Source organism: Theobroma umbraticum, unplaced genomic scaffold, assembly GCF_002168275.2.
Source record: "Theobroma umbraticum cultivar Fairchild unplaced genomic scaffold, ASM216827v3 scaffold_56.0, whole genome shotgun sequence".
Lineage (NCBI taxonomy): Eukaryota > Viridiplantae > Streptophyta > Magnoliopsida > Malvales > Malvaceae > Theobroma > Theobroma umbraticum.
The window spans coordinates 13,043,125-13,066,398 of NW_018397256.1; the positions used below are offsets into that span (position 1 = coordinate 13,043,125).

Here is a 23,274-nt window from a genome sequence, read left to right on the forward strand (position 1 = left end):
ATAAAAGAAATGTTAGGCATATCAGTAAAATAGTAGCAATTTATAATAACCTGTGACAAATGATTTCATTTTAAATATAAAGTGGTAAAAATAATTATAATTTAAATTTAAATTATTTAAATAAGAAGTCTCTCTCACTAAATAAAATTTTATTTTCAAAAAATACTATAAAAAGAATTTTTTTTGGGAAGGAAGTAAAATGCAAATTCGTCTCTGCAGATTTTAGATAAGCCCAAATCATGGGCCAGTTCCAACTCAAGATGAAGGGTCCAGATTAATTCATCGGCCCAACTGAGCAGGCTTTAAACAATAAAGTTCAACGAATCTCCAAAAGCTGGGAAAGCCGGGAGCTGTTTCTTTCATAGTTTTCATCTACCGTCGAAGCTCTCAAACCTCAGCTGCCATGGCGTCGATCCCCCGATTCGAACCGGTTATGTTATTGCTTTTCATGCTTCTTTCTACGGCACTCGCTATTTCATCTGGGTACGAATTTTTATCTGCACTGCCTTCGCTTTTTTTACTAATTCTAAGTTTCTGTTTGATTGCTGAAAAAGGTAAAGCTGATTGAATTCTTTTGAACTTTAGATTTCTTGAATAGGAATTGAATTTAGCGACTTTATCATCATTAGACAGCTGGTTGAGTTGAGCTTAGTAAAAGTATATCGTTTTTGAATTAATTTCCTCTCTCGTAAATGGATCTTTTATTTGGTTTTAGCTTCATCACTTGTTTGTTTATCTGTTTTTGGCAGTTCTGGTGATGGGTTCACCATCAATGGTCGAGTGAAGATCCCCCAAGGTATTATCCCCTTTTTAGTTTTTAAATTTGACTAATTTGTACTGATTTTATGCAAAATTATATAATTATATGGTGATTTTGGCTGTTTTCGATCTTTGTTACATTCTAATATGGTGTTTTACTGTGATAATGCTTGTCTCAGTTTTAGTATATATGCATAAAGTTCTGATTTGCTATTTGTAAATCAGTGGTGATTTATTATGCAACTTCGCAGAAGCCTTTGTATTTTGTGAATTTTTTATAGGACTGTTTGAGTAAGACTTACATCAAAATTCTTATTGTTCCGTGTTATTTTTTGTCCCTTCAATGTTACCATAAGGCTTAGGCTATATATTTTTCAGGCCATTAGTCAATAGATGTAGTTAATGCAAGATGGAACTCTATCTCATTCTAGGTTTTGGTAAAGGATGCAATTTGTCCAATAGAACCTTTTAACCTCGGTGCAGATGATATATTTGAAAGGTAGATATTTGTTAATCCTTCTTCAACGTGATGTTATTGTAGTCTCCAATGTAGCATGAATCAATACAACCACATTTTTTGTATCTCTCTATGTATCTGTTTATTTCTTTAATGATATGTTATCTGTTTGTTTTAATTTTGCACAGATGATTGATGACTTTATTTGGCAGGTCTGGGTACAAAAGGGTTTGCTTTGCCTGGAAAAATGTCAAATGTCAAAGTTATACTCAATGGTGGCCAAAACGTTACTTTTCTGAGACCTGATGGATATTTTTCATTGTATCCTAATATTTTATCAATTCTAATGCATAGCTCTGTTTGGAAATTCATATCTTTTAGTTTATACTTTTTCTTTCTTTCTCCTGTCAATACTGTTTTTCTGTAAGTAGAAAATGACATACAGTGATACTGTATCCAATGAATGGTAGTAAACCATTCCTCAGGAGTATTATGATTCCTTAATATAAATGCCTAAAGTCACAATGTGGCAGCAGGGACTCATTTGATTGAAGTGGCTGCGATAGGCTATTTCTTTTCTCCAGTAAGATTTTTATTTCTTGCCTGAGCCTCTTGACTTTTGATCAAGTTATTGTGGTGTTTTTTACCATAGCAATAATTTCTTTGAAACTTGCTTAGGTTAGAGTTGATGTTAGTGCTAGAAACCCAGGCAAGGTACAGGCAGCATTGACGGAGAGCAGGAGGGGTCTCAGTGAATTGGTTCTAGAGCCATTGAGAGAAGAACAGTATTATGAGGTTGACGAACCTTTTGCTATTTATGTTTATGTTCCTTCTGTTCTTTGTTGTTCTTTATTCTTTGCCTCATATTTATATCCTACTTTGTTGCAGATTAGAGAACCTTTCTCCATAATGTCTATTGTGAAAAGCCCAATGGGTCTCATGGTGGGATTTATGCTGGTTGTGGTGTTTTTAATGCCCAAATTAATGGAAAACATGGGTAAAGTACTCTATTACTAGTTCATAACTTGGTAGATTTGTTGAAGTTCTGACTTGGTGGATTTGTTGAAGTTCTGACTCGTGATAGATTTATATGAGTTGACTTTGGTCGAGAGTAGCAAGCTGATTTATTACTTGCCTGTATAATGTTTGATTTTTCTTGGTTTAGCTAAATTCTACTATGTTGCCTGTTCTCTGACTGTGTGAAGGATATATGAGCTGGTGTTCATTTTTTCCAAATATAACTGTTTAGGATGCAATACAAACTTCCTTGGGCATTTGCTTCTATCCCACCTTTCTTAACCTGAGATGGAAAAAGAAAAATGAAAGCTAGTAATTACACTTTTACTAATTTTATCAACCTATTCTGTTGGCAACAGATCCTGAAGAAATGAGGCGAGCACAAGAAGAAATGAGAAACCAAGGGGTTCCCTCTTTGGCTAGCTTGTTACCAGGAGGCGGTAGGAGTTAAGTATTTGAGCTGGAACCATGAACTTTATGTTCAGCATTCGGGAGGAGAGGCCCGAACAATGTTGTCAGAGGGCTCCATTCTGTCAAGCTGGATGATCTTCTACACTAATACCCATTGTTTTACTGCTGAAGGAATGGATACCCTTCCACTCCTTGGGGCATCTCAGAAGATTATATGGTTTTACCTTGTAGAACACATTCGGGGATTTAACTTCTGTTAACATCTATTCATTTTGATGCTCTGATGTCGAAAAGAAGTCTATTAATTTTGTTATAGACCATCATGATTTTTGTTTGCTTGAAGAGTAGGTAATACTCATTGTTTGCCCTGTTGATGCCTTTCCGACAGCATGAAACTTTTAAAGCCAATGAACTGTTTTGTAACTAAAGATTGCATGTGGGCTGCATTAAGGCATACATCTCCTTTTGCACCTAAAGTGCTAAACACTTGGCAAATTACTTGAACATTGGATTTAATAATAATGTGTAGCATATTTTTTTATATCTCAGAATTGAACAATAATAATTAACTTATTTTTTTATTTACATCCAAACATTTGATTTAAAAATAACAGAAAATTCTTTTCACTTTTGAATGTTCGATTCCATCAATAGATGATAATTACCTTTCCGAAATTGGTAATCTTCAAATTACAGTTCTACCAACCATAACTGTACACTAGCCGGCTCATTTTCTGGAAAGCGTTACCAAATTTCACATAAGATTCCATGTACAGCAATTGACCAAATTCATTTGAAAATAATTAAGGCAAGCGGGCCTAGCCCGTAAGACTCAGTTTACTGGGCTCCTCCTCCTCCTCGAAGTAACCGCTTTGCAGCCAGATCGCTCTCCCTGTTCTTTTCCTTCAAAATTTCAGTTCAAATTTTCGTCTGTTTCTGTTGTTCTGATTCTCCTTGAATTCTTCACAGTCGACTTGAATCTCTACACTGAGCTCTCATTCTCTCTCACTCGATCATTGTAATTAAAAATTGGAGATTAGACAGCAGTAAAATCTCTGCTTTGATCTTGTAATCTGTGTTAGTGTGAGATGGAGGGTTTACCTACGTCGACGAAAGCGGAGAGACGATGGAGATCGAAGAATCTACAGACATCCAAGCCTTCTTTGGTGATGGCCTTTTTCTCTTGCGTCGCTTGGCTCTACGTTGCTGGCCGGTTCGTAATTTCTTATATCTCCATTTTTCCTTCTTAATTCTTAATTCCACTGCGTCAGTTTCATGGAATTTGTTTTTCATTTCGGATTATATTTGGAAAAAAAAGAATCAAAGAATCCAAATTTATATTCATCCAATTCAGCCTAAAATTTGTGTTAATTATTGCCTTTTTGTTTTTGTCAATTTCCGTAGCTAACAAATTGATTAATTATGCTGATTTATTTATTTATTTTGCGAAAATTTGGTGAAAATTAGGTTGTGGCAAGATGCAGAGAACAGAACATTGCTTGCTAATCTTCTTAAGAAGAACATTGAACAGGTTTCTTTCTGCCTTGTTTTTGTACTACTCAGAAGCCATACAAATCCTCCTGGTCTTAGCATATTTCCTCTGTTTCTATTTGTTGGTAAAATAAGAGATGTCTGTTTATTAGATTATTGCAACAACCTAATCACCTGTTTAGTAAGATTTAAATAAGTATTTTCCCTCTGATGTTTCTGTTTTCATATTGGTAGAGACCAAAGGTTCTTACTGTCGAAGATAAGCTGATGGTCCTAGGATGCAAGTATGTTCCTCAATTCTCATTCTGAGTTTCTGTCTTACAATTTTTATAGTCTAATATGACTGTTGCTGTTTTTTTTTTTTCCATTGTGCTGTCATTTGAAATAATGAATTTGATTTTTAGGGATCTAGAGAGGAGGATTGTAGAAGCAGAGATGGATTTGACGTTAGCTAAGAGTCAAGGATACCTGAAGCACCAGTTGCGACAACGTGGGTCTTCAGATCAAAAGCTTCTTGCAGTTATTGGAGTTTATACTGGATTTGGTAGTCACTTGAAACGAAATACATTTAGGGGATCTTGGATGCCTAGAGGTGAGTATGCTGGTTTGTAATAGTTTAAAACTTGATTTTAGATTTTCTATTGGCTGTCCTCTCTTTTTTGGTGCTTGATAGTATTTCTACTAGTGTGCTGTTGCATTAACATAGCAGTTTTGACATGATTAGTTTCATATTACTTTTAATATATATTTGGACAGATACTTTGCTGTAGAAACCATATAGTATTAACACTCTTCTGGTCTTGACAGGTGATGCATTAAAAAAGATGGAGGAAAGAGGGGTTGTGATACGATTTGTGATTGGTCGGAGGTATTTCCATATTCTTCAATCCTTATTGCGTTCTCATGGTTTTTATATGGATTATTTCTCTTCTTTGCTCGATTTCATTCCTCTGCTATCAACAATGCTGCAATTGGTGGGTACTAATAGGATTAACTACTTTGAAATTGGTAGTGCTAATCGAGGTGATAGCTTGGATCGCAATATTGATGAGGAAAACCGTAAGACAAAGGATTTCTTTATTCTTGTAAGTGACAGAATTTGAATATGTCTGCAAATTCAAATTATTGACTTTTGCTTTGAGGCCTAGATATCCTGCATGAATGCTGAGCCTTTCGTCTGCATTGGTGGCTAGACCTTATCAGAATATTTCTGTAATTAGATGCAAGACTTTGGTTTTTATGAAATTTTCTCTTTCCACTTGCTTATTGTAATCCGACTGCCTTAAAACATAGATTCTGTAACATGCTTGCCTCATGTTGATTTATCAGGATGGTCATGAGGAGGCACAAGAGGAGCTTCCTAAGAAAGCAAAATTCTTCTTCAGTGCTGCAGTTCAAAATTGGGATGCAGAATTTTACGTCAAAGTTGATGATAATATTGACATTGAACTTGGTAGGACTTCTGCCTTTTCATTTGTATAGGATATCACAACTTTTTGGCTTTTGGCTTATTTCTGTCTATTCACTGGAACTCTAATATATCATCTACTATTTTTTCTACTTGACAGAGGGATTGATTGGACTTCTTGAACAACGGCGTGGCCAAGATAGTGCTTATATTGGATGCATGAAGTCAGGAGAAGTGATTGTTGAAGAGTATGTACTTATTTTTGTCTTCTTTCGTTATTGAAATCTGTTTATCCAAGATGGCTCTCAACATGCACCTAATGCTATTATTTTATACATTTTTCGAATTCCTTCAATTGCTTATACCAAGTGCTATCTTCTCCAAAAAAAAAAAAGATCCCCATTTAGAAGCTAGAAAATATTATTCATACTCAGATGTAAATATATTGATAATGCATCTATGAGTACGTAAAAATTTTACCTGTTTTTTTCTTCGTAGGTGTTCCTTTGCTGATTGTAGCATGTCTACATTCTTGTTTATTAATCATTGAATGTTCATTCTGTTGCTATTCCAAACGAAATCTTGGAGGTTATTATTGTTTTAAAATGGTATTTTGAGCTTGAGGTGCTTCCTAAGATTCTGAGTTCAGCTTTTAAGTACCTAAATTTTGTTGATTTCAGGGGAAGGCCTTGGTATGAACCTGAATGGTGGAAGTTTGGGGATGAGAAATCGTAAGTTATCTAGCTTGTGGATGAGTGCACTACTTTATTTGTACTTTATGTGGTTTTCATACTATTCTCTTTTCTTTCCCTTTCTGTAGCTGCATAATTGTTAAATGTAAGAACACTCAAAGTGAATGAACTTTGTAAATTTTTGGTTGTTGTACATGCTCCTACTGTCCTTGTATCCATAATACAGTGTCGTTCAAGTGGCATCTTCCTTCAAAGGGGTTCAATTCTCTTTAATATGATAACCTGTTACAATTCAATTTCTGTATACGGAACTTGATTAATTATGCTCCTGTGTAGGTATTTTCGGCATGCCTCTGGTTCACTTCTTATACTCTCCAAAAATCTTGCTCAGTACATCAACGTAAACAGGTTAGTTGTTATTTATTGATGCTATAACTTGGAGAGAATGAGACACATTCTACTTTGAATTTCTTAAACTGAAAAGAAACTATGGTGTCTCAACATTAGTGATTAATACAATTTGGGTGTTATAAGAACCTCTAATCATGTTGGAGTAGGGTGGTCTACCTGCAGAGTATTTATATGTTAGAAACTGAATGGCTGATAAGCTAAATCCATATCTGTTTTGTTAATCGCTTTCCTTTGCATGCAAAGCTGAACATAGTCCAAGACTCAGTTTGAAAATTTCGTGCCATGAACTATTCCTTGCTCCCATTGAATGTGACTTAAGCTGCTTAAAATGTCTGAATGAATTTGAACTTTACCTCAGCTAGCTTATGTTACATGCAGTGCATCTTTGAAGACTTATGCGCATGATGATATATCGGTGGGGTCCTGGATAATGGGTGTCCAGGCAACTTACATAGATGACAATCGTCTTTGCTGCAGTAGCACTAGACAAGGTGAACTTGCCTCCATTCTGTGTTGTCATTAATATTTTTGAAGATTATATCTATTATATATACGATCTTCTCTTTTGCTAGGATCAATGATTAGAATTTCAGAAAGATAAATAGAAAAGTTAATACCTAAATCAATTCAGTCATCAGAATAACCCTCTCTTCTTTGATCATCATTCGGACACAGCTCTAGGATTTAGCAGTCGGTTCATATACCTGTTTTGACCTTTATTTGGCCAGTATCAGCATGTATTTCTGCTTTTCATTTTTGTGAAATATATTTTAAGGTGCAAGAGACCTACTACCTTAACTATACAGTTTGTGTTAACCAGTATCTTGTACCCTCTAATTTTCAGATAAGGTGTGTTCCATGGCTTGAGAAGAGAACATGTCTTAAGTTTTCCAGCGGTTTAAAGGCCACTAATTTGTGGGTTGGCAGTATTGCACTCAGATAGAGGCCTGAGTGTCGATACTGCGAAACTGCTCTCGCAACATCATGTGGACATCTTTTTATCAGATACAGCTGCAGTGAGGGATTTTCTATAGCGCCGGATGGATCATTCTTTTAGATGTGGATATAAACCAGGATTTTTTTTAGACGATGAAAACAGTTTAATCTGCAAATTGGTGCTAAGTACTAACTGCTGGTTGGGAGGAAGGAGGATTTTTTTTAATAAGTTTGATCAAAGTTCAATACTATTTCGTTTCTTCTATGTAATGGCTTCAATATTTTTTCACCAAGTGACTCAGAAAATGAGTGCAGTGACTCCTTTCTCGACTAAATTCTGAATGCAGGTTGCAGATTTAGCTGTCTTTGTTATTGCTTTGTGCATAGTTTGGTTCTATCAATGTGCTGATTCGCTATCGTGTACTCGTTTAATCAGAAAATAAAAATATTATTATTGAATCTGTGAAGTTGGCGTATCGAATTAAAAATGTTTCTATGCTAAGAGTATTTTAACCATTGATAAAAACATTATTTTATTTTTAATTAATTAAAAATAATTGCGTGATAAAATAATATCAAATTTAATCTAAATTCGGTTTGTAATTGGTGGAGTGAGTAAACTTGTAATGGGAACATAAAGGATTCAAGTGAGAGAGAGCAAGGAGACATGACTTGTAATGAGGGTGTAACGAATTCAAATAAGTTAAGAAATCCCGTATTGGATAGATAAAGTGAAATTTACACGTTTGACTTAAAAAATGAAATCAATTATACAATAGCCAAAAGAGCTGGCCCAGTTATTGCATATGTTTGTATCCTAAGTAAATATTCAAATACATGTTGGAGGTAACAGCGCAATGTCAGAAAGTCAACTTAAAATCTGGATTTGGCATTTTCTTGCTAATGGATATTGCTCAAACAATTCAATCATAAAATATTATGTTGGTCATCCTTACTTACAGGCAGGGATTTGTATGCTTGGAATGTGAGAAAACACGACGGAGAAAGGGGCAACACTGATGGGATCTAACATGCTCCTCTTTACTGGGTCCATGGAAGGGATACCCCCAGATGAATTTAGACCGAGTACTTTCCCATTTAAAAGCACAATTTGACTGTGTAAATTCCCATCTTTAGCTGTCAAATGGTACTCTTCCCTAGTGTTTCCATTCCTTTTAGAATTTCCAGGCATTGTGGCAAAATTTATTCTTGGTGTTTGGTCTTCTTGCTGCAATCTCAAGCCTCCATTGCTAGCAGGACTTTCAGTCGAAACTCGGACTTGAAATGTAGTGTTTGCGCTTAAATTGATGAGAAGCAATGCGATTCCTTGCTGTTAAAAGGAACCCCTGATACATTAGCCGAGTACAGATAAACATTGCTTTGATGCCAAATCTGGGTCAAGGGTTTGCTTACAGATTGTTTAGAACAGTGAGCATAAGCTCGTAGATTTCTTGTCCCAGAGAAGCTCGTGGACAGGACTTTGCTCCCCATTAAACGATGCCAGAGAAGAGCACTGCAGCATGAATATATCTAATTTGCTGACTTTGGTTCAAGAAATGATTTGGAAAATCTGAAGTTCGAGGAGCACGCTACCTGTAGTAATCTGGATGTGGGACAAAGGTAGCAGTGTCAAGCAGGCCATAGTTTCCACCAATCAATGTCTGTCTGCAGTATGTTTTGGTATCATAAGATGATGCCATCCCAAGCTGGTCCAAGTACCTGTTTAATCATTAAAAAGCCAGCAAAGAATCCATGTCAGATCAAGCTTACCATGAAAATGAAGAGCAGAAAATGTGCCCAAGCTTACCACAAACTATATACAAATGAGTTGCTGACAAGATTTTGGCCACTGTTATAAGCTCCTCCTGCTTCACCAACCCAAGCGACTGCTGAAGTTCCTGAATTCTTCAGAATTGCTTGAAGGTCTCTAAAGGGCTGGTTCCCACCATCTAGATAGGATGGATCTAGGATTTTGTTGATGAGCTGATTATCATTACCTACATACAGGGAAAATAATGTCTTTACTTCGAAAGGCTTCTTCTTTAAGGTTACTTTTAATAACTGAAGTACTACCTGCACCAAGGTTGTAAATGTGTTGGGTTACTACTTGAAGAGATTTAGGTGTTTCTTTTACAAATTCTGCGAACCAATTTGCATCAAAGAATCCTCCTGGTGCTATTACTAGTGGCTTAACCTCAAATCCTCTATATATATTCTGAACAATGTTCTGAAGAGAGTTCAGATCAGATGCATATTGATCTGCTGAGACTCGTACTCCAACGCCAGAGCCACACAGTTCATTTCCTGATTCAGCTCATTGCTTCAGATAACAAATGCAGGAAAAGAATTTGCTTTTGAAAAGAAGAAAGGCAGGCAAGATTAACTCGGAGTCATTTATTTTCCTAGACATTAAACTGCATATTGGGAGAGATTTTACCAAGTTCCCAACCATATATAGTATAGCCCTTGTTGACAGTGTATCGTATGAGCGATTCAGCATTGCTAGAATTCCAAGCTCCGATGGCAGAACCATCTGGACCTATAGTTCTCCCACTTAATGCATTTAATCCGAAAACAACCATAGCCCTGTGTTGGAAGTAAAAGCGCAATGGATCCAGTTACAGCATGTTTCATCTAGCTGTGTAAATGTTTGGAAAGAGACGGATTGCAAAGTTCATGGAGATGTTGATAAAGTTTAATTACTGACCCAGCTTTTTTGAAGAAAATGTTGAGTTCGTCCCATCTAGACATAGGAAAGCAACCTTTGGAGAAACCGAACATCTCTGAACTACTTTTAGTAAATGGTGCACAATGATTTTTATCACCTTTTGTCTCATAAATGACATTATCTTGCAGGGTACCACCCATTCTGATCTTTAACGGCGAAAAAGCTGCAATATGGATAAGTCTGAATGCTAAGAGTGACATTGTAAGTTTTGAACTTCCATGTGTATCATTTCTTTCCAAATTAAAATGGAAAGAACTGCTTACCTTTGAGAGCATTTAATAATATGGGGTTGGCAAGATCCTGCAGAGTGGAGCAGGCAGTAAAATTTCAGAAAGCTGGAATTTTTCCGTGATTATGTTATCTGAGAGGCCTAAAGATAAGCTGCTTACTAGATTAAGAAGAGAAGCTCTGCCCCAGCTACATGTTCCATAGTCACATTTCTCAGGAGGCCACCAATCCAGAGTAGCACAGATGAAATTGTCATCTGTTTTTCCTATTGAAGCTGTTCCATTAATAACAACAGTGCCGCTAATAACATTTCCAGACCACCCTCTTCTTTGTGAAGTGACAAAGAATGAGCCTTGGTTCAGCCAATACAGCCAAAAACACAAAAACAGAAGCTTAAACAGGAAACTCATTTCGTAGAGCAACAATACCTTCTGCAATTAGCTGTCATGTACAACTACAGGTTGAGCAATGTGAAGAATATAAAGAATCTGATTGGATGTAAAAGAAAAAACAGTTGACATCAGACAGAAGGTGAGAGATTTTGCAGGTTCTTTGGATAAGTCTACTGGTTTGAAGTAATCAAATCAAGCAAGGTACACATGATTACTTGAATAAAATAAAATTTATAGTTTATACTACTGGGGCAGATGGAGCTGGTGAAAACTTAGTTGTTCTTTCATCAGAAAAGTCCAGAGTAGAGATTAAGAATCTAAATAATTGATTAGTCTTTGCAACAAAAGAAAAGGAAACAACCAAACTTTGACTTTCAAGAGCCCCTTTGCAGCTTCCCAGCTCAAGGTTACAATAAAGTTTTTAATTTTGTAAGTTCATTCCTCTGCTAGCCCTCTCGAAAGGTTACTGCCTATCAGGCTTTGGTTAGTGGCATTGACAGGGAATACAAATTGCAAAGAACCCATCAATTATTTGAGAAAAAAAAATATTTATAACCACAGGACTGATTGAAAATATGGGTTAGGAATAATTTGGTGAAGTATTCATTTGACAGAAGCTTGCGATTTAGTCATCAGGAAAGAGAAAACTATTTTAATTTCTAGTATGTAACTGGTGATGGACTGTCTGCTAAAATGGGAAAACCAAAGTCCCCACCTAACAGATCAAAGAAAAGAATGGAGCCTAACAAACCAATTGGAAGTTGCCAATCATATGTGATTCGTTCATCACCAGTCATCACAACCATAAGCCCGGTGTTCTTCTTACCATAACTAACCAAAACAAATAAAATGTGAAGAAACTTCTGCCGTAGGAAATAAATATTTAGTTTCAGAGGTCAATATCTGAGACTTTTGCAGTCATTTTTAATTTAGTGAACCCATAGACATCTTGGTCAGGTGTACTCCGGGAAAAAAGGAACCTCTGCTTCATTTATTAATTTTCTGCTATACCGGATTCCCAGGTTCATGTTCAAGGCTTCTACCAGTTGAACAAAAGAAGCAACTAGTTGATTATACTAGTCAAACAAGGCAAACCAACATTAAAAAATTCTTCCAAGTCATGATTTCGGGTTCTTCAAAATGTGGGTTACAACTCGAATTCAGGATGCCAATCTTTTTTTAATGAATGAGATACCATAAGATTGCAGCAAGGTTTTCAATTTGACTCGCTTTTTTCACAGATTGAAGAAGCAATATCTTGCCATCATTACCAGAGTTTGACAAATTTGAGAAAAATCGTGGCAACCCTCACGGGGAAAAGATTAAATTCGAAGATGCATTACCAATATTATGTAGAGCTACGATTTGCTTGGGCAATATAAAGAGACGGTTACAGATGTACCCTTTGTATCCAAGGAATCGATCATAAACCTTTAAATCAGCAATGGCTTCTCCTACTAAGGCTTTTTTAGCAATTCTTATTCTGAGTCTAGTTACCGAAGGTAAGCTCTTGCATCTCTGCAATCAAGAAGGAAATGTAGAGCATATTTTGTGGACAATACAATGAATTTTCAGGCACCATGGTCAATGTTTTTTTTCTTGTCTAAATGCAGGGTTTTGTCTTTGCTCCTTGAATGACATCAACGTTGGGACCGTCAGGACTAGGAAGAAGATACGAGGAAAGCCTGAATGGAAGGCGACAGTTACCAACAACTGCGACTGCACTCAGCACGAAGTAAAGCTTGAGTGCTAGGGATTCCAGTCTACTGAGGCTGTGGATCCAAATATCCTTGAGAAGCAAGGTGACAATTGCCTCCTCGTCAAAGGCAATTCTTTGCGAGGCTTCAGCAGTCAGTTTCGCCTATGCTTGGGATCCTCCTTTTCTGTTGTCGCCTGCTGGGTCCATTATCGAGGCCTGTTAGAAACAATATTTTCTGGTACTTTGTAGTAAGAAAAGAATGACCGAAATGAGGCTCTTTTATTCCTAGTAATGTCTTTGTTTCAAGTTTATTGCAAGCTCTGCAGAACCCAACAAAACAGGTGTCATAACTGCGGATGAATAAGCAACTTTACTAACAAAAGAAAAGGAGGCTAACAAGCAGCCAACAGAAGAAAATGCTACGAAATTACAATAAAAATGAATTCACTGACCAGCAAGCATAGTTAAAGAGGTTCCCCACTCACCGAATTGATTTTAAAGCATATATTACATATACAACCACTATGTAAAACGGCATAAAGCTCAGGATTTAGCCAGTGCATCATCCCTTCTTGTTAATCCTTCAAATTAATTAGACGTGCAAATTGCAAATGGCTTTTACCCTGTTTGGGCAGAGTTTGGTCTTTCCTTCAATCCCTCCACCTTACAACTCGGCCACCCTCTTCTTTCCTGAAGAAACATTAAACATTCTTCAGAAACTACTAAGCCTCAAGTTGGAATCTTGGAAGCAACTAGAGGCATAAGATAGAGTATGGTTGGAAATGACCAGAGGCTGTAGCATTCTTAAGGTGCTGATGCATAAATGTAAACCTCAAAGGAGCAACTCATACAAAAGAGTAGAGGAGAGAAGAATGAAGCCAAGCTTATAAAATAATACTAGAACTGTATATTAGGAAATATCAAACAAGTCTCATTTCCAGAAATGTCACAATCTTCTCTACCCTAATTTAGACAGACACTCTTAACCCGCAACCTGAATCTGCCCGTTCTAACTTCCCACTACACCATACCCCCTAACCTCAGCAGGACAATAAAAAACAAGAATAAGATCCCAGCTCATTTCCGCTTTTTAGCTGGTGGCTGAAGCTCTTCCTCTTCTTCGTCCTCCTCCTCTTCTTCCTCTTCCTCCTCTTCCTCACCATCTTCATTGTCGTCGTCATCATCCTCATCCTCATCCTCATCTCCACTGCCGCCATCCCCGTTGGCCTCAGGTTCATCCTCAGGATCCCCTTGATCTTCACCCTCTTCACCAGATCCATCTTCCTCCTCACCTCCATCTTCATCTTGATCATCTGCTGCTTCATCTTCCTCATCATCATCATCATCATCCTCAGTGTCACTAGCATCCTTGTTCTCCAGACCAGGTTTTCTCACCACAAGAAGCTGAGCAAGTGGAAACCTGCAAAAGCAAATAGACCAATTTTCCCCATTCCAAAGAAGAAGAAAAAAACCAAGTTAGGCAAAATAAATAATGAAACTAACCCTGCATATGCCTCAGTCTCTTTGATGAAGACATCAATTCCATTAGGCAGAGTTCCCATCTGGAAAAAACACCAAACTCATACTGAGGAGAAAAATAGTGTTCTTCCAAGTGCAGTTTGTGAGCAATGAAAGTAAGCAGATTTCCACATCAAAGGACACATTTTTAAGAATAGGAAAAATGAAATTACCCATTACCATATGACTTACAAATCTGTTTTTTGACCCAATGAAGAAACACATAAGCATTCTGGCACCAAAACACATAAACATATGTGCACACTCAAATGAGACACTCAACACAAGAAACTATTCTTATAACCTAAAAGTAGTGGCTTGCTCTTGATGTCAATAACATTCCATATCAACCTACGCTTAACCTAAAAAACCCTAACCTCAAAAAATTAGAATAATTGGGTATTAATAAAAATTGCATTGAAGCTGAAAACTCAAAAATTCTAATTTCTGGAATAATGGAATCAAATTCTCAAAGAAAAAGTTCCCAATTTTGCCAACAAATTCAAGGAAAATTAAAAATCCATAGAATTGCAAAGACCACTCAAAACCAGTTACCCAAAAATAAAAAAGTAAATTAAATAACAAAAGAAGGAAAGAAAAGTGTACCATCATGAGCAACCAAGCGACAGACTTTGATGCAACAATGGCGGTCTCGACAACCATAGCTTGCAGTGCAAAGCCCAGGAAACTGTCCAAAACGACAGCGTTGTGGGACAGGCTTTCCATTTGCGTGACCTTCGACATACCGTGGAAAGAGAGGAGCCAAAAAAGGTTTCTAGAGAGTGGAAAGAAAGGAACCCAAAATTGAAGAGAGAAAGTTGAAAGATTAAATTAGGCTTTAGGAAATTTTGGGGGGTTTATGTTAGGGTTTTGGAGATATAATTAGTAATCCACAAGACGGACACAGTCTCTAGAAAGAGTGTTGACGTCAGAGATAAAAGTGACTGTCGGTCTTGGAGGTATGGACGACAGCTAAGATTGCTACCGTATGATTTCCTTGGGTTTTGTCTTCTTCCAGGGACACAATCATGGTTTGTTCGATTTGATCAGGAAAATGCGCAACATTGCCGTTGACTTTCCTAATGATTAGTTTTGACCATGTGATTTTTGGGGGAATTCCATTCTTTTTTCTTTTTTTTTTTCTAAATTTTCCTTTTAAAAAAGAAATTATTTATTTTGAGGAAAATGTTTTTCAGTTGAGCTTTAGGCCCATTAACATTTGGGCCCACGACCTAAACTTAACCCAACAGATGGGGCTTGTTATCATTTGGCAAACTCACTACTTAAAATTTTTTTATATATTTAATATTCCTCTCGTTTTTAAATATATATTTTTTAAATTTCATAAAAATTAAGATAAAATTTTTTATTTTGATATGTTCATATTAAAACTTAAATTTTTATAATATAAATTCAATACTTTTTAATATAAAAAATTAAAAATAAAAGTATAATACCTAACTAAAATTTTAAATTATTTTTAAAAATTTAAATAAATTATTAGTTTATTTTATTCTAATTATTATTAATTAAAATATCATTTGTCATTTTGTACCCAAGTAATCTTGACATAGTATTGATTGAACACAATAAAAAAATAATTTAGGCCTGTTTTTTAAATATTCTCCCAAATATAAATCTATAATATTAAATATAGTAATTCATTTTAAGTTATTCCGAATAATACTATATTAACTTTGAATCTAAAAACATTTTTATATTTAATGTAGGAAACTTTTTAAAGACAAGAGGTATGGTTAGGACTTAGAATTAAAACTCAATTAACTGTTTAAAGTAATATATATATATATATATAGCAATTCATTTAATAAAATCAAATATATTTAAGGGAAAATCATTAATAATGGAAGAATACCAGACAAAATGTATATATAAATTCATGATGACAGTAAACCTGCCACCATTATTTATTTTTTTTTTTAGAAGAAAGATAAACTCAATCTGTCTGCCAGTTTTTACATAAAGAGAAAACTAAATAAAATAAACACACCGATGTATTGATTGACTCAAAGTTCCAATATTAAGCCTTAGGGTTCGTCTAAGACTATGGAGGAGGAATGTTGCTTGAAGCTCCATTCATGTATCGGTACGTTAGGCCACGTCCCATTTACCCTCAGATTCGAGCGGTTCACAGATATAAACGCTGCCGTTTGCTAGTCCCATGGCAAACTGGTTAGGGTCTCGGGGATGTGCGGCAACCGCGAGCGGATGTGCAGGCGATCTGGCAATGAATGAAAGAAAGAAATAAGGTCACTTGGAATCTTACAACAGGAAATGATGATAGACAAGCATCAATATGGTAACACCAAACACTAGGATAGGTGGGGGGAAATGGGTTTCAAATGTTTGTAAGGCATTGCTTGAGCTTGAACTTTTGAAATATGAGAAGAAATGGGTACATGTCGGTAACAAGTATGTGTGGAAAGACATATTTGTTGTAGACAAAAGGCTGGGATTACCTGCCATCAGAGGGAAGATAAGCAGTGGGGTTTATCTGGCATTGTATTTCAAGATTTGGTGCCCCAAATATGCGCACTGTTCCATCCAATAAACTGCAGTACACCAACTGACCATCACAGGAGAATGTTGCATGGGAGATTGCTGATGGAACTTCTATTGCAACAAACTGGAAAAGACATACAACATTCAGTTTCAAATCTTTTGATGGAAGGGTTACTCCCCCTTGCATGTGTAAAAATATTTACCTGCTTGATAAACTCCAGTTTCCTCATGTCATATATGGCGAGCTGAGTGCCATTCGCAGCAAGCAAGTGTATCTGATCCTTACTGAATTGAACCTGGGTGTCTGACCTTGCTATGCGTCTCGTTTCTCCTGGAGTTAGCAAGAAAAACTTTTTCTTACTTTCCCAACGGCCACACTCCCACACAACGATCTGTTAAAAATTGCATATCGACAACATTCATTATGTTAATATTGCATCGTCAGGATGTTTTACACTGGCTCAGAAACAAGATACAAGAGTTTAAGATATCAAACTAATGTGAAAACCAGGCTAGGACAAGGACCCCAAAGTTTTTGCATATTCTTGTCATGGAAACTTAAACTCTACCTCTGCATCAGCTCCTGCAGAAACAAGTATATTTAACTGATGGGAAAAGGCAAGACCGGTGATTCTCTTAGAGTGACCATTAAGCCTGGTGCCGACCTTTCATACGAAAGAATATGAACATCTCTCAGTGCACATGGATGAAGACGTTAGTCCCTCAGAAAAAAAAAAACTAAATAAATAAAACAAACCTGGCTTAGGCGAACATTATATATGTGAATTGTAAAATCATCCATGCCAATAGCAGCTATATTGTTATCTTGAGGGTGGAAAGTAAAACATGTTGCCACAGGTGGTGGAGGCAGGAAAGTTGTCATAGTCTGCAGGTACCCAACAAAAATCTTAAGCGGTCAATGAAAATGCAATGCTTTTCTCAGTGAATCATTCAAATAGGAATACTGCATTTTTGCTGTATGAGAATTTGTTTATGCTGCAAACTATACAATGCTTTAAAACCATACAAGGTTGTCTTTCCTGAAACAATACTTTGAGAGTATAGAACAAATTTACCAACAATTTTACCTTAAACAGATGAGAGCAGTTGATTGTTTTATTTGAAAATTACCTTTGATGTAGTCATGTTGAACAAGGAGATTTTGCCTCCTGATGCAGACATGAGATAAGAGTCATTCTTCGACAATGCAAAACAGGGCAGAGTGTCATCATTACTACCCTTAATCACATCATTGGTCATTAACATGCCAGATGCTGGTACTGTAAATAGAGGGGTAACCTTCGTTGTTGCCTATATCACCATTTCAAAATGTTAAGATAACAGATATTCAGATGAAGAACAGAAGGTTTTCCTGCGATTCAGATGACAGAGAGGAGATTGCTTTACCTTCCCATTGAAATTGAGGTTGGCTTGTGGCCACTTCCACAGTAGATGAATACCTTTAGATGCTAATGCCAAAATGCCATTGGCTGAATTAGTATAACTCAACCTTGAGATCTGAAGCAGTAATACAAAAAGGCCCATCAGGAATGAACAAAAGTGACAAACATGTTGAAAATAAAAATACTAATAAAGAAAAGATGGGACTTATGAGAGTTATATCGACTGGAAATCACACCTCATCTACTTCAACATCAGCTGAGAGTTTCAGTGAACGAAATTGGTCAGGTGCACTAATTTTATTGATGAGCTTGCCTGCTCTTGCTGGGTTTACTTCTTCAGCTGATCTTGCTCTGATATCCTCCATTTCTATGTCATCATTCTAACAAATGCACAGAAGTTATTAGTTCAGAAATTATCTTAAAACTAGTTATAATTGAAGTCAATAGACTAAGATTCATTCATATGAAAGTTAAGATGAGATATGGAAAGAAGAAAGAGAGAAGGTGCAATGAAGTAGGCTGAAGTTCAGTCCCCTAGCTATCAAAATCATACAGGGTGGAGAGAAGGCAATGAACCTCAGTTTACCAATTTGGTAAAGCACTTGCAGCATATGAAAATACATAGAATAAGGTAAGAATACAATTTCAGAATCAGTGAATTACCCTTGCTGGAGCATCAGATGCTGGTCTTGAAACAATAAGCGAATGAGTTTCCTGTGTACCCATCAATCGAAGACCATCAACTGTTGCTAAGATTTTTATCTTATGATCATTTGCAGCAACGGCCAACAAGGAGCCTTCCTTGTTGAAACGGATACGTGGACATGCCTTGATATCAGAAAAGTAAATCAGAAAACTAAACCAAGATTCTTATGGTAAAATCTACCTACGGAAAAGAGAAGAAAAGAAAGAACACTAACCGGTAGTCCTCCCTCAGCATCAACAGTTGCTAAAAGCATGCAATGGTCCATATCCCAGAACTTAATTGAATAGTCATCACCAGCTGCCAAGTAGCGATTCTTGGAAATATCAAACTGCACCGATCCCAAGGACTGCTTGTGAAATCCTTGATATGTTCTCTTCACAGAACCTTGGATTTCATTCCATTCAACCAAGTGAGTCTCCCCTTCTTCTGTGGTTCCGCATGAGAATAACCTACAAAGAGTTCAAAGAGAGGAGCCAGAGTTTTCCATTTTTAGTTTCATAAAACAGGAATACGATGCGAAACCATTTTGTCAAATTATACCATTTTCCTACAGACAAACCTTTTCCCATCAGCACTGTAGGCCATTGTCATACAGGCACCACCGGGAGCAGTATAATCGACCCTGGATCCCATTGTATCGTATAACCATGCCTTTATCTTGCCATCCACGGAAGTTGAAAAGATAAACTGAAGAGCAAAATCATAAGCCACACGCAAACGAAGCAAGAGAATATATATATATCAGAATCTTTGTATCCAGCAGAGTCCTTACGTGGACATTTTCTTTGGAATGAGGACAGACAGAATGTACCGCTGCCTCATGACCTTCAAATGTGTACAATCTGGCACCAGTAAGTACAGTCCACACCTAAATTTGAAAAAATCAGTATGTCGAGTCTATCTTTTGCATGAACGGAAACATAACCACTCAATCATAGGTCATAACCAACCTTGATGGTCATGTCATCACCACAAGTAACAAAAGCAGCTTCCATTTTGGCGTTACAGAATGCTAGATCATTCACAGCGCCAACGTGAGCATCAATCTAGAAAGTAAAAGTAATATTTCGTTAGAATAAAGATAAGAAGCTTCGATCAATGGTGGGCAAAAGATATGAGAACCCACCTCCAAATGCGGTTGAATGTAATTCCCTCCATAATAAGCGTACAACTGTATCATGTGTTTAGAATATGCAACTCCTGTTTGAAAAGAAAGCAAGAGTTTATTAACAATAATGCTATGGAATTTGTAAGCTATTTCAGATATCTGGTGATGCCATATGTTCTTTTGGCCAGATAGTGATGAGATATGTTCAATCTCACCAAATACAGAACCGTCCGAGCTCCATACTATGCGTCTTATTGAAAATGATGAACCTTCGATTAAATATGCCTGAGTTGCAAAGATCTATTAGAATTTGAGATCATCTATAGGGGGGAAAAAACAGCTATAGCTCCTTTCTATAGATTTCTTTACTTTTTTTTAGAGGGAACATACCTTCAATGGCATCGAACATGTTCCAAGATCCCACACCTGAAAATTTCTTGAAACTAACTTCTCTCCAGAAATAACGTCCCACAAACTTACTTCCCCAACGTTGGTTCCAACTGATATATCAGCATTTAAGGAAACACAAGTTAATATAAAGCGAACCAGACAAAAAAGAATATCTGAAATAATCATCATAAAGACTAAAACTAACCCAGAAGGAAAGTTTGTAGAAAAGGATGAAAGTCCATGCTTGTGGGAACTGATGATTGGTTCATTGTGCGTGCAACAGTCTTGGGCAATCCTTCAGTAGCGTTTGATTGAAAATCAGTAATTGTAGAGAGACTCGTTCCTGGCAGCATTGTCTGGCCAACATGAGCAAAACGGTGAATATAAGTAGGCTGTAACCGAAACAGAAGTGTACTAATGCAATTAGGGTTGAAGTCACTCACCCTGTCAGGAAATGCTAAGAGCCTTGCCATTGACATACTATCAGAATCCCCAAGACCCTTCGACATTGCAGCTACACCAGGCAATAGAACGTTTAGAAATCAGAGAACTCGAATGTGCAACCTTTAGTTAGAGTTCAAAGAAGTGATTAGATCCTTACCGAGATTTGCTGGACCACCCAAACCAACACCTTCTCCAGAAACTACTGGATGACTCATGCTTGAAAAAGTTGCCAACCATGGATTTAATGGAGGTCGGAATGCCTTACGGAGGACAAAGAATAGAAAGAAGTCTTTACAAATTTTGCGAAAATCATCAAAAGATGCTCAGGAAACCGAGTCAATCCAGTTGCTTACCCCATTTGAAGACCACGGAATGAAACCTTCTGTGTTTTGTGCAGAAACTGCAAGCTGACTGCTTGTAGCAAGTTCTATATGCGGATCACTAGAATTTCTGCAACTGTGATCCACCAAAAGAGTTCTGATGTCAGGAACTTTACTACGATTTGGACAATTGGAGTGTTGCCAATTTAAGCTGTCAGACGGAAACCAAAATCAGTTCTCTTTTTGTTAGTGAACATCATTCCCATATATCAAGATAAATTTAACATTAAATCTGCAAATTGGCTGCCACTGTCTGAAATCCATAATCAACTCAACAGCAGTTAGTGCTACCCGAGCAATTCAATCAGAGAGAAAACAAAAGTACTCCGTTTTGGTGATCTTCAAAAGAAAAGTTACCTTTGATTAATGAGCGTTCTTAACCTTAAATTTGCAAAGTCAGGAAACTCCAACTTGCCCACAAAATGAGGGTTTGCCTCAATAAGCTTCTTGAGCTCGACCATCATAGCTTTTCTTGTAGTCTTTGTATCTCCGTAAGTTGATAATTGCCTGTTCTCCCTGCAGAAAAGCTTGGAAGTTTACTAGGGCTGCAAAATTTTTCAGTTTTTACCACCGAGAAACGTTAAAGCTTAAAAAATTCTTCAACAGAACATAAACCTGAAATTGTCTAATGACAGCAGGTAAGTGATGTCCTTGAACAAATTCTCATTTTCAGTGGCAAAATATTTGAGCTCCTTGGTGAGGACGTCGACAGCTTTGTCCCTATCACGCCTGATCAATGGAAGTGCCATGAAAAGCATTAGGAAAAAAAAAAAAAAAGACAAGGAGAAAGCATGGCAGCAAAAAAGACTTCGATATTTACTTGTCCAATGACTCGAGATACTTTTGCTTGCGGATTTCGAAATATGTCTTCCTGGAAAAATTATTACTATCAACTTTGGTGAACCCTGAAAGATACTGCTCAGCCTCGTCAAATTGCCCGCCGAGGACCAGGTCCTGAAAGTACTTCATGCTAAAGAAAACTCCTGATTCCTTCTCAAGCCTGTTTAAACCATTGAAAGCAAACGCCATATCACAACAATGAAATCAAATGGTATGTGAAAAAACAATTCCTACTAATCGTAATGCATTGAGAATTGGGTTTGAAATTTACATGTGAGCAGCTTCCTTGAACTTTTCCTCGTTGAGGAACTGCAGGATCAGGATGATTAGTTCTTCGCTCAGCGAACCCGCCATTGAAATCAAACCTCCTTATCTCCACAACTTCTAAATGAACCTGTATCGAGAGAGAGAGAGACTCAGATAAGACAAAGAAACAAAGGAGACAAAGAACTACTTCTTTGCCTTTTATTTATTTATTTTAACGATTGAAATATGAAACCCGGATTCATTCTCTGTAAAATCGTCTCCGCTTTGAAAGAGAGTAACAAACAGAGCACTATGTCGAAAACAAATACACCAAAAAGGTTGGTGGCGATTTAAGATGAAACCAAAACATCAAAACTCAGTTTCAAAGCACAAAATCAGGCATTTTCAATCAAAACGAAACCAAAAAGGTTATAGTCTGAACCTTCTGAGACAACCCCATAGGAAACAAAACCAATAATGCTTCTTAACCCAAATCAAAAACAAGTCATGGTTTTTCAAAAACATTTTATGGTTTTTTCACCGATCGAAAACAGGAAATTACTTCTGTTGAAATTCAAGATGCTGTAAAGTAGAGTGCGTTGAAAAGACCATGTGACCTTGTGAACATGGAATAAAAAGCAACTCATGCGGGAAAGAAAAACTATAAAGGTGTGAAAAAGATAAAGCGATAAACATAGTGCTTACTTGCAGAACGGCGGAGGAAAACAGAGCAAATGAACAGAAACAGAGGCTCGACCTGTCTGTGTTTTCTCTCTTTTTCTTTTCTTTTTCTTTTCTTCTCTCTATGACACAAGCTCTCTTCTCTAGAGGATGCAGCTTCTTGTGCTTTCGAAGGCAGAGGGGTATTTATATAGGGACGCCGAGGATAAGCAGTCGTGCTTATCTGATAGGTTATGGAAATACACAGGTGCTGAAAGTGGGCCCATATGCCAAGAGCTCAGCCGACAGCTGTCTCTACTTTGGTAAAGATGACAGCAAACCCTTGCATTGCAGTCTCCTTGCATGTCTGAGCGAGTGAACAACACGTGCTGAGTGCTTGGTTGATAGGGTTCTTACTTCACGGGGA

The 23,274-nt window shown here is 36.9% G+C and overlaps 5 protein-coding genes across 5 annotated transcripts; 2 read left to right on the top strand and 3 right to left on the bottom strand.

The window, feature by feature from the left end:
* Positions 1-324: 324 nt before the first annotated feature.
* On the top strand, positions 325-2,986 carry LOC110410953 (ER membrane protein complex subunit-like protein (DUF2012)). Its single transcript, XM_021420911.2, has 7 exons — positions 325-483; positions 750-796; positions 1,429-1,537; positions 1,736-1,799; positions 1,895-2,011; positions 2,105-2,213; positions 2,593-2,986. Exons 1-7 carry the CDS (start codon positions 404-406, stop codon positions 2,682-2,684), a joined length of 618 nt encoding a protein of 205 aa, XP_021276586.1. The 5' UTR covers positions 325-403; the 3' UTR covers positions 2,685-2,986.
* Positions 2,987-3,423: 437 nt separating this feature from the next.
* LOC110410697 (Galactosyltransferase family protein) lies at positions 3,424-8,007 on the top strand. The gene is made up of 12 exons (XM_021420538.2): positions 3,424-3,857; positions 4,112-4,175; positions 4,370-4,419; positions 4,540-4,727; positions 4,943-5,003; positions 5,148-5,220; positions 5,465-5,588; positions 5,704-5,791; positions 6,224-6,274; positions 6,572-6,643; positions 7,025-7,137; positions 7,491-8,007. Exons 1-12 carry the CDS (start codon positions 3,733-3,735, stop codon positions 7,511-7,513), a joined length of 1,032 nt encoding a protein of 343 aa, XP_021276213.1. The 5' UTR covers positions 3,424-3,732; the 3' UTR covers positions 7,514-8,007.
* Positions 8,008-8,383: 376 nt separating this feature from the next.
* LOC110411314 (heparanase-like protein 3) lies at positions 8,384-10,948 on the bottom strand. Its single transcript, XM_021421420.2, has 9 exons — positions 10,700-10,948; positions 10,574-10,610; positions 10,290-10,473; positions 10,020-10,168; positions 9,656-9,886; positions 9,390-9,579; positions 9,176-9,301; positions 8,996-9,095; positions 8,384-8,912 (listed from the first exon to the last, which is right to left on the bottom strand). Exons 1-9 carry the CDS (start codon positions 10,946-10,948, stop codon positions 8,535-8,537), a joined length of 1,644 nt encoding a protein of 547 aa, XP_021277095.1. The 3' UTR covers positions 8,384-8,534.
* Positions 10,949-13,513: 2,565 nt separating this feature from the next.
* On the bottom strand, positions 13,514-15,094 carry LOC149527569 (uncharacterized). The gene is made up of 3 exons (XM_089782800.1): positions 14,754-15,094; positions 14,133-14,191; positions 13,514-14,049 (listed from the first exon to the last, which is right to left on the bottom strand). Exons 1-3 carry the CDS (start codon positions 14,889-14,891, stop codon positions 13,707-13,709), a joined length of 540 nt encoding a protein of 179 aa, XP_089638926.1. The 5' UTR covers positions 14,892-15,094; the 3' UTR covers positions 13,514-13,706.
* A 950-nt stretch (positions 15,095-16,044) lies between these two features.
* Positions 16,045-23,016, bottom strand: LOC110410435 (topless-related protein 1-like). The gene is given in 27 exon segments (XM_021420108.2): positions 16,045-16,218; positions 16,221-16,263; positions 16,266-16,389; positions 16,628-16,794; positions 16,874-17,062; positions 17,240-17,335; positions 17,428-17,556; positions 17,802-17,981; positions 18,078-18,188; positions 18,310-18,453; positions 18,737-18,901; positions 18,994-19,228; positions 19,339-19,466; positions 19,552-19,647; positions 19,730-19,825; positions 19,906-19,979; positions 20,103-20,172; positions 20,278-20,387; positions 20,483-20,633; positions 20,721-20,791; positions 20,879-20,981; positions 21,075-21,252; positions 21,459-21,617; positions 21,717-21,830; positions 21,922-22,101; positions 22,213-22,335; positions 22,893-23,016. Coding segments are annotated over 26 exon segments (3,219 nt in total). The 5' UTR covers positions 22,296-22,335; positions 22,893-23,016; the 3' UTR covers positions 16,045-16,195.
* Between the last annotated feature and the right edge of the window lie 258 nt (positions 23,017-23,274).

Coding starts and splice junctions, on each gene's coding strand:
- LOC110411314 (XM_021421420.2), bottom strand. CDS start 10,948: ATGAGTTTCCTGTTTAAGCTTCTGTTTTTGTGTTTTTGGCTGTATTGG. Junction 10,169..10,289: donor ATTTTCTTCAAAAAAGCTGG/GTCAGTAATTAA, acceptor CTTCCAACACAG/GGCTATGGTTGTTTTCGGAT. Junction 9,887..10,019: donor TATATATGGTTGGGAACTTG/GTAAAATCTCTC, acceptor GAGCTGAATCAG/GAAATGAACTGTGTGGCTCT.
- LOC110410953 (XM_021420911.2), top strand. CDS start 404: ATGGCGTCGATCCCCCGATTCGAACCGGTTATGTTATTGCTTTTCATG. Junction 2,012..2,104: donor GAGAAGAACAGTATTATGAG/GTTGACGAACCT, acceptor ACTTTGTTGCAG/ATTAGAGAACCTTTCTCCAT. Junction 2,214..2,592: donor CAAATTAATGGAAAACATGG/GTAAAGTACTCT, acceptor TGTTGGCAACAG/ATCCTGAAGAAATGAGGCGA.
- LOC110410697 (XM_021420538.2), top strand. CDS start 3,733: ATGGAGGGTTTACCTACGTCGACGAAAGCGGAGAGACGATGGAGATCG. Junction 4,176..4,369: donor TTAAGAAGAACATTGAACAG/GTTTCTTTCTGC, acceptor TCATATTGGTAG/AGACCAAAGGTTCTTACTGT. Junction 4,420..4,539: donor CTGATGGTCCTAGGATGCAA/GTATGTTCCTCA, acceptor TTTGATTTTTAG/GGATCTAGAGAGGAGGATTG.
- LOC149527569 (XM_089782800.1), bottom strand. CDS start 14,891: ATGTCGAAGGTCACGCAAATGGAAAGCCTGTCCCACAACGCTGTCGTT. Junction 14,192..14,753: donor TCGCTTGGTTGCTCATGATG/GTACACTTTTCT, acceptor TGTTTTTTCCAG/ATGGGAACTCTGCCTAATGG. Junction 14,050..14,132: donor GAGACTGAGGCATATGCAGG/GTTAGTTTCATT, acceptor TTGCTTTTGCAG/GTTTCCACTTGCTCAGCTTC.